The 12038-nt window shown below is 55.3% G+C and overlaps 1 protein-coding gene across 3 annotated transcripts in view; it reads left to right on the top strand.

The window, feature by feature from the left end:
* The window catches only part of FBXO31 (F-box protein 31), a 45685-nt gene that overhangs the window by 9003 nt on the left and 24644 nt on the right, over positions 1 to 12038 (top strand). Inside the window, exons 2-3 of one of the 3 annotated variants that reach the window (XM_086688738.1) lie at positions 3806 to 3877; positions 6964 to 7050. The exons of 1 other annotated variant lie outside the window; for it this stretch is intronic. In XM_086688738.1, the coding sequence (XP_086544864.1) occupies positions 3806 to 3877; positions 6964 to 7050 (159 nt within the window). The remainder of the gene's footprint in view (positions 1 to 3805; positions 3878 to 6963; positions 7051 to 12038) is intronic. One more of the 3 variants, XM_086688739.1, reaches the window with a different exon arrangement.

The raw sequence follows: 12038 nt of genomic DNA on the forward strand, positions 1-12038 counted from the left end.
TCTCCAGGACTTTCCCTTCTTGCTCAGCTGTGCCTCTGTCCCCATCACTAGCCCCCCATTTCCTCCCCCAGCCCCGGCAGCCAGCGTTCTTCTGTCTGTCTCTCTGAGTCAAATACCCCAGGGAATCCTGCACTATTTGTTTTCTGGGGACCGGCTTGTTTCACTGAGCATAAGGTCCCCAAGGTTTATCCACGTTACAGCAGGTGACAGAGTTTACTTCCTTTCTAAGGCTGAATAATATCCCGTTGTGTGGATGGCCCACTTACCTGCCTTCTGGATGCTGTGAGTAGTGCTGCTGGCAGCGTGGGTGCAGGGGCCCCTCCTTCAGCTCTTTTGGGGATGTATCCCAGATGGAGAATGAGAGCAGGTCATATGGTAATTCTGTGTGCCTGTACTTTTCCACATTTTGTAAATTTCCTCAAGCCCAGCTCACCCGTTTTTCTCCCCCTCCCAACCTCTTTTTTTTTTTTTAATTTAATTTTTATTTTTTATTTTGTGGCCATCATTGGAGTAGACACTCTCAAAAAAAGAGTCTCTTAAGCTATTTTATATAATAGATAAGCAAGGAAACCTTTTTTGTAAAAAAAGTTTTTTGTTTAAGTCATCTCTATACCTAACGTGGGGCTCGAACTCACGACCCCGAGATCAAGAGTCGCATGCTTCACCAACTGAGCCAGCCGGATGCCCCAGCAAGGAGACTTGAATCGCCAGCCTTCCACCCCAAATCCAGTACTTGAAAAGCAGCCGGAGGCATCCTGGTTTGGTGTGCTAGCTTTCAGTCATCTGGGACAGGGTCTGTGCCAAAGGATAGAGGTCACACTTGGTAGTTTTTCTAGAAACAAGGGTACATGGTGCTGGCCAGTCTGCAGGCCCTAAAAGTATTTTATTTTATTTTATTTTATTTTATTTTATTTTATTTTATTTTATTTTATTTTATTTTATTTTATTTTATTTTATTTTATTTTATTAAATTTATTTATTTAAATTTATTTATTTATTTAATTTATTTAAATTTATTTTTGAGAGACAGAGCACAAGTGGGGCAGGGGCAGAGACAGAAAGAGACACAGAATCAGCCGCAGACTTCAGGCTCTGAGCTGTCAGCACGGAGCCCGACGCGGGGCTCGAACCCACTTGAACCGTGAGATCACGACCTGAGCCAAAGTCAGATGCCCAACCGACTGAGCCACCCACGCGCCCCCCTAAAGCTATTTTAAGGGCAGTTTCCCCTCATGACTTTTGGAAGGTTTCTGGAACAATCAGAGGATGTGGCATTGTTCTTATTCCCTATTCAAGAGAAAGATTTTCCATCAGGTGGACAATAATCAAACATTTCTCTGAGGGACGGTTAGGTCAGAATGGCATTATTCTGCCTTGGTGGATTTGTTAGGGCCTTTAGGGAACATTAAGAAAACCCCGCTAAGGATTGCTGTATTTATTAGCACTGCACCCTAATTTTGCTTTTCTTCTGATTGCTGGTGGGGTTTTTGTGGACGCTTCCTGCTTGTGCAGCTTCATAGCCCGTGCGATGCCAGCCAGCAGTGCTGTGCCCTCACGCAGCGCACAGAAAGCGGGTGATGTGGCCGTTGCGGCTGCAGTCCTTGGAGCCATTCAGGAGGTTGGTTCCTGTCGCGACGGAGTGTGGGTTGGACTCTGACGCAAAAGCCATGTCAGGTCACTAGCCTTCGGCGACCTGGGCCCAGGGAGCCTCACGGAGGCCTGGCCGGTGACTTCCCGCTCTCACATCTGTGCCCTGTATCTGACCCCTGGCACCGAGGGTGCCAGTGCGCGTATTATAGAAGCGTGCGGTTCACGGAGGACCACCGCCACCCCCGCCCCCTGCAGTCACACCACTTGGCCAAGGAGGCGGTAAGAGACTCCTCATTGTCCGTCACCGCACGCACCGGTGGCCTGCTGAAGCCGGGAAGGAGCTGTCCTTTCAAAACCACACAGCAAGCAAACTGAAGCAGCAATCTTGTGCGGTGGCAACTTTGAAGTGCATGGTTTGCACAAGAGAAAGCCAGTGTGTCTGGAGAGCCAGACACAGTAGTGACCGCTGACCGGTGGCTCTCGGGAGGAGCCGCTTGGCTGCGATGGGCATCACAGAGCGGACAGGAAGTGGTGAAGGCCGCGTACGTGGAGCAGAGCCCTTCCCAGTGACTGTGGGGTAGACTGGTTGCTTTAGTTTGTTCTGCCGCCCGGGTGGCCTGTGCGGGTGTGGACAAGCTGTGCTGTCTCAGGTTCCATGCAGGTGTGGCTGAGTCCCTGCCCCAGGCTCGCGGAAGGCTCCCAGGCCCTCAGCCTGCGTCAGCCTCCAGATGCAGGTCTCCAGTCCTCGCTCTCCAGCCAGCAGGATACCCTGCATGCTTTGTGCTTTTTTTGCTTGATAACGAGCAAGGCTGTGATTTTTGTCTTAGTCTTCAGTGTCGCGTCTGTTTGTCAGCAGAGGAGGTAGGGAGAAGCAGAGTCCCGGGCAGGCCTGAGCCGCCAGCCCCCAGGTAGCTTCTCCGTGCTGCGTGCATCTCGAGCTTTACTTTGGGTACCGTTGAAGCGCTACCAGCTCATAGAGGCATTTGGGCCAGTATCATCCATTCTGTTGAAAAGACCAGACCGGACCTCTGGAGGATTGGGGCCGGGGGTGGGGGGCAGCACGTTGCCACTGCCGGTCCCACTGTGTCGATCCACGTTCCAGACGGCCTGCTGAGACGCCAGCCTTGCCCAGCCTTGACGCGCCTTCCTGTGCCGGGGGCACAGTCCCAGAGGCGGCCGTGCCGTGAAACCCCAGCTGGGCGCTTGCACCGAGTGTGAGCACGGGGAGAGTCCTGTGGTGATGCGTGAGGGCCTGGGCGGGGGGCCGTGCTTGCCACCCTGAGGCGCCCCATCCGGGCTGCAGTTCCAGGTCCCGCAGCGCGAGCTCTGCTCCGCTGTGGCAGCCTCAGGCCTCTCTGCGCGTGTTTCCTCCGCACTGATGTGGACGGGGTAGTAGCAGCAGCAGTCTCGGGCCTGCCGGCAGGGTCGGCCACACTGACGCCTGGCCCGAGCAACGGTTGGTACCGGGCAGGTGTGGTTATTGTTAGCTTGGCCAGTGGGCAGGTCTGGATCCGCGGTGATTGGCTCAGGACCGTGCTTTCCTTTCAAAGCCCTGCTGGGACCCGGTCACCTGAGGTTTCAGCTGGGAAGTGCTGGGGCGTGACTTGGAAAAGCCGGGCTGTGGTGGGGCGGGGCAGGGAAAGGGAGAAGGAAGCAGGAGGGTTCCAAGGATCCCTGTCTCTGGCTGGGGTCTAGGTGGCCTGGTGCCAAAGGGACATGCGTGTGCAGCTCTTCCTTCCAGGATCTCGCCCGGGACTCTGATCACAGGCCTGTGGCTTTAATAGAACCAGCAGTGTGGCGAGCCACAGCAGGGGTTCAGGGGGCCTTGGTGGAACCCTGACACCAAGGACCATCTCATTTCCTGGGAACGTGTTGTTTCCTGACCACTGAGCTTGTGCCGCACTCCGTCACGAGCTGGGCGTTGTCCGATTTTGGGTTTGTGCCGTGAGGCTTCTGGAGCTCATCGGAGTGGACAGTGCGGGTTGTCCTTTCGTCAGGTGTGGTCTGAACCCAGGATAAAGGCTTCACTGGTGAGTGCGGGCGCTGTGTGCAGAAGTCCCACAAAACCTCCCCAGCAGGGGACAGACACACACTTGGAAGACGGGGCCAAGATTTCAGCGCACCTCCCCATACTCCGTCCCCCGCCCTCCATCAATCTGTTTCTGTCATTTCATGATTTCTTGACCATGATCTCCACAAATATTTCTTGTTGCAGAGTATGGCGTTTGCGAGAACCTACGGAAGCTGGACATCACGGGCGTGTCTTGTAGAGACGTCTATGCCAAGCGTAAGTTAACCTGTTGCCACCCACTGTCACCTTAGTTCCAGAGCCAGACGCAGAGTGAGCACCCATGATAGGAACACAAAGAATTTGACCCACAGCCCACGGGGCCCTTCTCAGACACCTCCTCAGGGTTGTAGCTGGCGTGGTAGCGCTAAAACGAAGGGGCTCTTTTCTCTGTTTCTGGGCATCTCACCCTTACTTTTCAGCCCGTCAAGGAGAATGGTGTCTTTTATTAGGTGTCAAGGGCCGTTAGCTCTGAGAAACGTGGCTGCCCTGGAAACTCTGGGTGTTTCCAGAAGTGTCCCTTCCTCTGGATCCTGGGCCCACAGCCTGAGGGGACAGGTGGACAGCAGCTCCATGGTGAGGTGTGGCCGCTCCCTCAGGCTCCCTCGGCCGGTGGGGCTGGGCTGCCTTGGAGCGCACCATCCTCCAGCCCCACCCAGGCTCCCCCTTCTCGGGCTCCTTCTGCCTTGCAGTCTCCTGTCGCCATGATGAACCCCCCGGGCCCCCCCATTTCTTGTTCTCTGCTCCCTTGCTTTCCAGAGTCATCAGTGACACTTCCCATCTGTGTGTTCACAGTCCCCCCAGCCCCAATACCTTTCCTCGGGCCTCTTGGTGTGCGAAGGCCTGTGTTCACACCGTCACGGCCCGGGAGCCGCGGATCAGCGCCGACCCGCAGAGGGCAGCCCGAAGGTCCACTGCCCAGCCGCCACCTGGAGCTGGGGATCGGAGAGCGCAGGGACGATGGTGACCCAGTTCTCTTTGGCCTAAAGTTGACTTGTTCACTGCTCTGAAAAGGACCTTAAGTTTTCATCTCTAACCATCTTGGTAGATTTGGGTTTTCCTTCTTTTGAAATGTTCTCCATTGAAAGCACGGCAGGTGGTCTCCTCCCTAAATGCCTTGCCTGCCAGCTGGGGCCGCACTCTGTGCGGGGACACCTTCGACTCTGGTCAGAGAAGGAGGCCGGTCACGGAGAGCCGGCCGAAGCCCTGGCAGCCCCTCCAGCCTCTGGGCCGCGCAGGCTCCTGCCTCTTTCCCTGTCCTTCCTGTTAGCAGGTCTGTCACTCAGGGTCTTTCTCTGGGATGCCCCTCCTCACAGGGAGTGTGGGGTCGCCACGTAGGACGGGCTCTGAGGGAGACCCTGGTGGGGCTCTTTCCCTGTAGGCTGATTTCATCGTCCGGCGGGTGCCTCGCCCATCAGAGGCTCTGTCCCCACACGTGGCGCGTGTTCTGATGCGGGCTTGCTCACACCGGGGAGCCCTCCTGTCGGAGGCTGGGGTTCTTCACGGACCTTCCTCTGAGGAGCCAGCGTGCTCACGACACACGCAGCTTGTGGGGGCTCAGCGGTGCCCTCCCACCTGCCGTGCACCTCTGGGGGCCTCTGCCCTGCCGCGCCCAGCACCCCGCTCCCCTCCCCCCCCCCCCCCCCCCGCCTTCCTCAGGGCCTTGGGCTTCCCCTTCGCCCTCTGCTGCTGCACCCAGGTCGGCAGCTGCCCCTGCTCCCCGTCTTTGCCCCTAGACCCCATGCAAGGCCGGCTGCTTGGGACCCGCCAGCTCCCCCTTCCCTGGGCTTCTCCTTGTGCGCTCAGACTCTGCTTTCTGCTCATGCCTCTGCTCCACGTTCTGCCATCTCTCCAGGGGACGTGGGTCTGGGGGACCCAAGTGGTCAAGTGTCCTGAATGCCGGATTCCTTCCTGTCCTCTCCTCTCAGCAGCCAGAACAATGCTGCTTTGCATCCTGCAAAGCCCAGACTCCAGAGGTAGAAAGCCAGTTCTGCCCCCCTCCCTGCCCCCGCTCCGTTCTGTGGGTGTGCACATGGCCCTGGCTTCACTCTGGTTCCTCTGTGGTTTCCCAGAGCTTGTGTCTTAAATCTAGCCAGAGCGTGGATGTCAGATTGTCGTTGAAGCAGAGGCACATGCCCCACGACGGTCTCCATGTGCGTGCACAGAGGACAGAGATGTCCTGGCTTTTCTGGACCATCAGCTGGTTTCTAGGAGTGTCCACTACGTCAAGTTTTTATCATCTGACTGCTTGAGTTTGTTAGGTCGTTTGACAGTGTCATCTGAAAGCAGCTTGAAGGGAGAAGTTTGCCTTCAAGTAAGCACTCAAACTTGTCCTCGGGAGTGTAGGCATTCAAAATAGCATCTGGAGGAAGGCAGGTTCCTCTGCCCACCGGGGGTGGCTGCACATGTGGGAATTAAGGCCTCCTTAGAGCTCGACTCGGCCCTGCTGTCCTGTGGAGCACAGGTGGGCAGTGACTGAGCAGTGGGTGGTACGGCTGGGGTAAGCCAGGGGTGGGCGACTGAGAGGGGACAGGGTAAGGGGAACACGCTCCTGTGCACGTCTGGAGTGCTGGGGGTGTGGACAGGCACACGCGGACATCTGGAGATTTCTTTCCACTGCTGAGTCTTGACCCGTAAATGGTTGCAAAATCCGGGGAATGATTCATAGCCCCTTACCCAGGGTCCCGAAGTGTTGAATCTGCTCCTGTCAAAGCCAGCTTCGGTCTTCACACACATGGTGCGGGAACTGTCTTTGTGAACTTGCTCTGAGAGCCTTACCCAGGAGGGAATCGCTTAGCTTCTGGAATGGGTGCTGGAAGAAAATGGATGCTGGCGCCTGGTGTAGATGGTAGAGTCTGCAGCCCTGATTCAGAAGGGAGGAGGTCTGAGTTAGGAGGCTGGCAGACATTGCCCTTAGTCAGAAACAAAACAGACGCGGCAGAGGTCAAGGGAAACACCAGGTGTGCACCAGGCAAGGGAGAGATCTGACTTGAGCACAGGGGTTCCCTAAATGGTCTCCCCCAGCCCCGGCCCTGGCTCTCCCACCTCCGTGCTCCCTTGATCTGTGGTGGTCGAGAGAGGAGGGTCCCGAGCTTGCCCACCATCAGGAGTTTCTGGTGTGACTCCTTTGGTTGAAGGAAGATAGGTCACCCCTGGCAGATGCTGTGGCCTCCTGAGGTTCTGGGGGCCGATTGTGTAACAGGAAATGTCCGTGGCCAGTGCGGGAGAGGGTGTTGTCATGAAAAGTGTTCACACCCTCGTGGGAGCAGAACCATCTTTACCCTTTCCCTGCTGTGTCTGTTCAGGTATAAACCCTCGCGTCAAGTCGGGACGTTTCATGAAAATTCTTCCCGATTACGAGCACATGGAGTACAGAGATGTTTACACCTGCCGTACGTACCTCCTGCTGCCTCTGGCTTTTGCGGGCAAGCACGGCCGAAAAGCTGCATGGAGAGGGACCTCTAACTCTGGGCACGAGGACTGCTTGGGTCTTAAGAGCGAGCTGCCCTCCTTGGCTTTTGCTGTTTTCTTGCTGTTCTCCGTGGCTTGACCACAGCCGAGGCCACACCTGAGCCGTGGCCCGTGTCAGCTGCACACACGGGCTGGGATTCTGCAGCAGCTTTGGGGTTTTTGGGTTGTAGCAGCAAGACCACTCTGTTGATGCACGTTTTCATATTTGTTGTTTATTGAGGCTGAAGAGAGAGGACAGGGTAGAAGCCTTGAAACACTTCTGTTCGAAAATTAAACGTAAATGGTTTGCTCCGAGACTTCATTAGTCTCGTAATAGCTTGCGTGAATTTTAAAAAAAAATTTTTTTTTAACGTTTATTCATTTTTGAGACAGAGAGAGACAGAGCATGAACAGGGGAGGGGCAGAGAGAGAGGGAGACACAGAATCTGAAACAGGCTCCAGGCTCGGAGCGGTCAGCATAGAGCCCGATGTGGGGCTCAAACTCACGGACCGCGAGATCATGACCTGAGCTGAAGTCGGACGCTTAACTGACTGAGCCACCCAGGCGCCCCTAGCTTGTGTGAATTAAAAAGAAATCCTACGATGTACCCATGCTGGACAGAAGTGTGTAGAAACAGTTGGTTAATTAGAATCTGATTCCTCTCTTGATTGGCATCACTCGAGTCTGGAAATTTCCATAAGCCCTGTTCCAGGTGATTAATGCCACCTCAGCTCTTCGTAAGGTTGAGCTGAGATGCAGGGTGAGTGTCTGTTGTCGAGAAGACATTAAACGTACCTGCTTGCGCTAAAAGGTGTCTTCACGTTCCTAGAAGCACAGGGCACCGCTCCGTCCTGTTACGCCCACCCTTCTGAGCCTCCGCGTGTCTGTGTCTCGTGCCTGGATCAGGCCCCCTCTGGAGTCTCGTGTCTAACAGACCCAATGGGAGCAGAGGGAGAAGTGTTGCTTCTGGGACTGCTCCTCATCCTGTCAGACTGGACGCGCAGCTGACACGTGCCCGCTGGTCCTGTGGCTCTTAGGGACCATCCTGGGTCTAGTTAGTTAGTGTGCCTCAGGGTACGTGTGAGCTCGTGCTCAGCTCCTGTAACAAGGGGGCTTGTCAGGAGTGTGTGTGAACAGGCACAAGGAGCCGGGTGGGCCACCTGGGGGGTCCAGTGGGTCAAGTCTGAAGTCCAAAGGCGTGAATTGTGTTCTCTGAACCCTCTTGCCCTCTTGGAAGGTTCCTCTAGAACAGTGTGCTGTGGAGTGACCCACCCTCCCGCTTAGTGGTCAGTGAGCAAAGGTAGAACGTTGAGCTGTGCTGACAGGAACCGCCTGTGCGCAGGACCATAGAGCTTCATCACGTCATATGTCTGTCACGGATCCTTCCGGAATCACAGTCCATCTGGGGCTTATACCGTAGGGCTAGGATGGAATTCTGACCCACTGTGGGCAGTACCTAGAGTGTGTCCTTTTGTCCCCCGTGGTGGGCAGGAGTGTTCTGTGACTGTCGGGATGTGTCACAGTCCATCTAGGCTTTTCACCCACAAACTGTGCTCCCCCCCCCCCCCCCCCCAGCTCGTAGCTGACAGCTTTGTAACAGGCCTGTTCTAATCAGACACCACCCACTGCTGTCCTTTCGAAGGTTTGGGTATTGTTTAAAAATACAGTGGGCATTATAGAAACCTTGGACGGCCCAGAAAATACAATGACAACAACCACTTGTGAGTATTGGTTGCATTTTTCTGGGGACATACTTACACTGCGAGCACTCTTGTCTCCACGGTCTGTTAGAACATCAGGAAAGAAGTTCACGTGCGTGAAGAAAGGAAACCAGTTTCAACCCGAATTTGAGGCCTGTATGCCCAGGCCGTCGGTATTCCAGGGCTCCTGGTGCGTTCTTGTAGAGGGCAACTCAGGATGCAACATTTTTGACGTTGGCCAGATCCTCTGGAAATGTCTGCGTGGTGACTGGCTTGTGAGGACCTTGGGACCCGGCACTGTTTCTTTCTCTCTCACCAGTTTGCCCTGTTCGTGGAGCTCTTGGCACCCGGTGTTCCCTGCTCTCTTGAAGTCCTCTGGGCCAGGTTCTGCCGGGCTGGAAACGGTCAGCAGCCTCCGCGTAAGACGTTGTCCTGGGGAGGCGCGTGTCAGCCCACCTCATGGTGCTGGGCGTCGAGGGCCTCTGTGGCCCCCACGAGCGGCTTGGGCCGTGTCAGTTGTGCTTGTTTGTCTGTCAGGCCGCATGTTATTGTCATCGCCTGAGACTCTTGGTGGTCTGTGTCCGTGAGGCGTTGGCGGCATCGTGGGGGATGCATCGTTAATGACGTAGCTGACGCATGTCCCTATGTGTGAATTGATGGTGACCAGTGACCAGAGGACTCAGGGTTGTGAGGCGTCCGTCTGGAGTCCCAGCAATGCTCCACGGCTCTGGTAGGTACAGGGGCTCTGGCAGAGTGTCACGCACTCCTCCGGGACGAGGTGCACGAGTCGCTTTTAACCCTCGACGTAGATGACACGGTGTTTGGCCGCACAGGTGCACCTGATGGGAAGGTTCCTCCAGAGTCCCCTCTGCCTGGTGGAGCCAAGAACACATGGGGTTCCCGAGGAGGGGGAGACCCTGGCAGTATAAAGACGGAAGGCGCTCCTAGAAAGGGCAGGGAGGCCCCGGCGGGAAGTGGGTCTGAGGGAGGGAGGCAGCCTGCCCGTCGCCCGGCCGGATTCTGAGAGCCTCGTCTCGTTCTGCATGCTGAGTGCGTATCCTGCAGCTTCGCTCGGTTCCTTTATTCTGACACGTTTTTGACGCAGCCTTTGGGGATTTCTATATGCTCTGCCGTGTCATCTGCAGACAGTGACAGTTCTTCTTCTTCTTTTTCAATTTGGACGCCTGCTCTTTCGTTTTCTTGCCCGACTGCTGCAGCCGGGACTTCCAGGACTGTGTCGAATACGGGCGGCGAGAGTGAGCGTCCCTGCCTTGTTCCTGATCTCAGAGGAAAAGCTCTCAGCTTTTCCCCACTGAGTATGATGCAGCTGGGGGGGTTCTTGTATGTGGCCTTTATCATGTCGAGCTGCGTTCACTTTATACCCATCTCGTTGAGAGGTTTTTGGTTTTTTTTAATCATCGGTGCATGTTGAATTTTAACAGATGCTCTTTCTGCATTTATTGAGATGACACATGATTTCATTTAGTTAATGTGATTGTTACCACATTGATTTGTGGATGTTGAACCATCTCTGCGTCCCTGGAATAAATCCCACTTGATTGTGGTTAATGGTCCTTTTAATGTGTTGTTGAATGTGATTTGCTAGTATTTTGTTGAGGGTTTTTGCATCTTGGTTCATCACGGATGTTGGCCTGTAGTTTTCTCGTGGCCTCCTCGTCTAGATTTGGTATCAGGGTCATGCTGGTCTTGGGGAATGAGTTTGGACATGTCCCCTCCTCTGATTTTGTTTTAATAACCAGAAGCTACCAGCAAGTGGCAGCGGTTACATCAGTTGCATTTATGCTAATCTTTTCACAAGTCTGAGTCTGAGGACCACCCACTGCCTGAAACCCCTGTTCTGCAGCAGCAGACATGATGGTTCCAGAGCAGCTTTCTGGCCTGGCTGGTGGAGGGCCATCGCGGCTGCACCCGGGACAGCCAGCTCCCAGTTCACGCTGTGCCGAGGAGAGCCGGATCTTTTGGGCCTCTGTGCCAAGAGTTTCCCGCTGGGCCTGTTAAGTGGCCTTTCTGTTGGCGGATGAGAGTTAGCGGGCACGGACTAGCACGGGGCATTTTCCCGTTAGTGCTTAGCTGAGAGGTTCCTTCACCTCAGATTATCTCACTCCTTTCCATTTCGGAGGGTGGGGTGTCTCAGAGCCGGGAATGTTTTTCTGAACACAGCCACACTGACCTCGGGGACCAGCGGTTGGAACAGCCTCTGAGCTGCCTCATTTGGCTGAACACCAGTGTTCTGACAGGCCTGAGTCCTGCCTCGGGGGGCTGGAGCAGCGGCGTTTCCTCCGTAATCCCGAATAGCGTAGTTCTCTCGTGTCGAGGCTCTCTACCCACGAACTGAGGCCGTGGCCTGGTGCTCGTGACAGTAAAGCACCCGAAGCGTCTAGAACAGTCCGCTGGACTCTCGGGTCTCACACCCGCTGCTGGGGCCACGCCAGTCTCTGTAACCTGATCCCGCCCACCTCTCCTGACCAGTGGCCACTGGCTCTTTGGAAGCGCTGGGGAGGGCTCTGTGAGCTGGGGGTCTTCCGGGTGAGAAGCCCCGAGGTCTGCTCAGTGCCCTGGGCCAGGACGTCTTGGCCCAGACCCTCCTTCTGCCCACACAGGGTCAGGGTGAGGGCTGCGTGGGAACGTGCGGGGAAGTGGGCGAGCCAGTGCCCGCTCCTTGTATGGCGGCCCTGGGTGTTAGTTAGAGGCTAACTCCGAACGTGGCTCCCCTCCTGGGGGCACCCTGGGCTCATTGAGGCTCTCAGGTCACCTCTGCTAGACTCTGTTCTGGTGGCTCCACTTTTTTAAGCGCATAACATAAAACACAGACTTTACCTTTACGTTGTGAAATGGCTTGCCTGCTTAGAAGTTAGCGTGCTCACAGTTGGGCTGAGGGTGTTGGTCTCTTGTCTCTCTCTTGGACCATCTTGGGGGCCATCCCAGGCCCGTGAGCCAGTGTTGTGTCAGCAGAAGCCACAAGGAGAACAGTGATTTTTCTCACACGTGCAGAGCTTATACGAGGGTTCTGCCACTCCAGGCAGACAGCTGGGAGGCAGTGTTTTAATTTCAGAGAGCTGTAGCTGTCATTTTTTATTATTTATTTTTTTGAGAGAGAGAGAGAGAGAGAGAGAGAGAGAGAGAGAGGAAGGGGCAGAGGGAGGGAGAGAGAGAACCTCAAACAGGCCCCGTGCTCAGTGTGGAGCCTGATGTAGAGCTCGATCTCACC

This window comes from Puma concolor, chromosome E2 (genome assembly GCF_028749965.1).
Source record: "Puma concolor isolate L17-30 chromosome E2, mPumCon1.1.hap2, whole genome shotgun sequence".
In the NCBI taxonomy this organism is placed as follows: domain Eukaryota; kingdom Metazoa; phylum Chordata; class Mammalia; order Carnivora; family Felidae; genus Puma; species Puma concolor.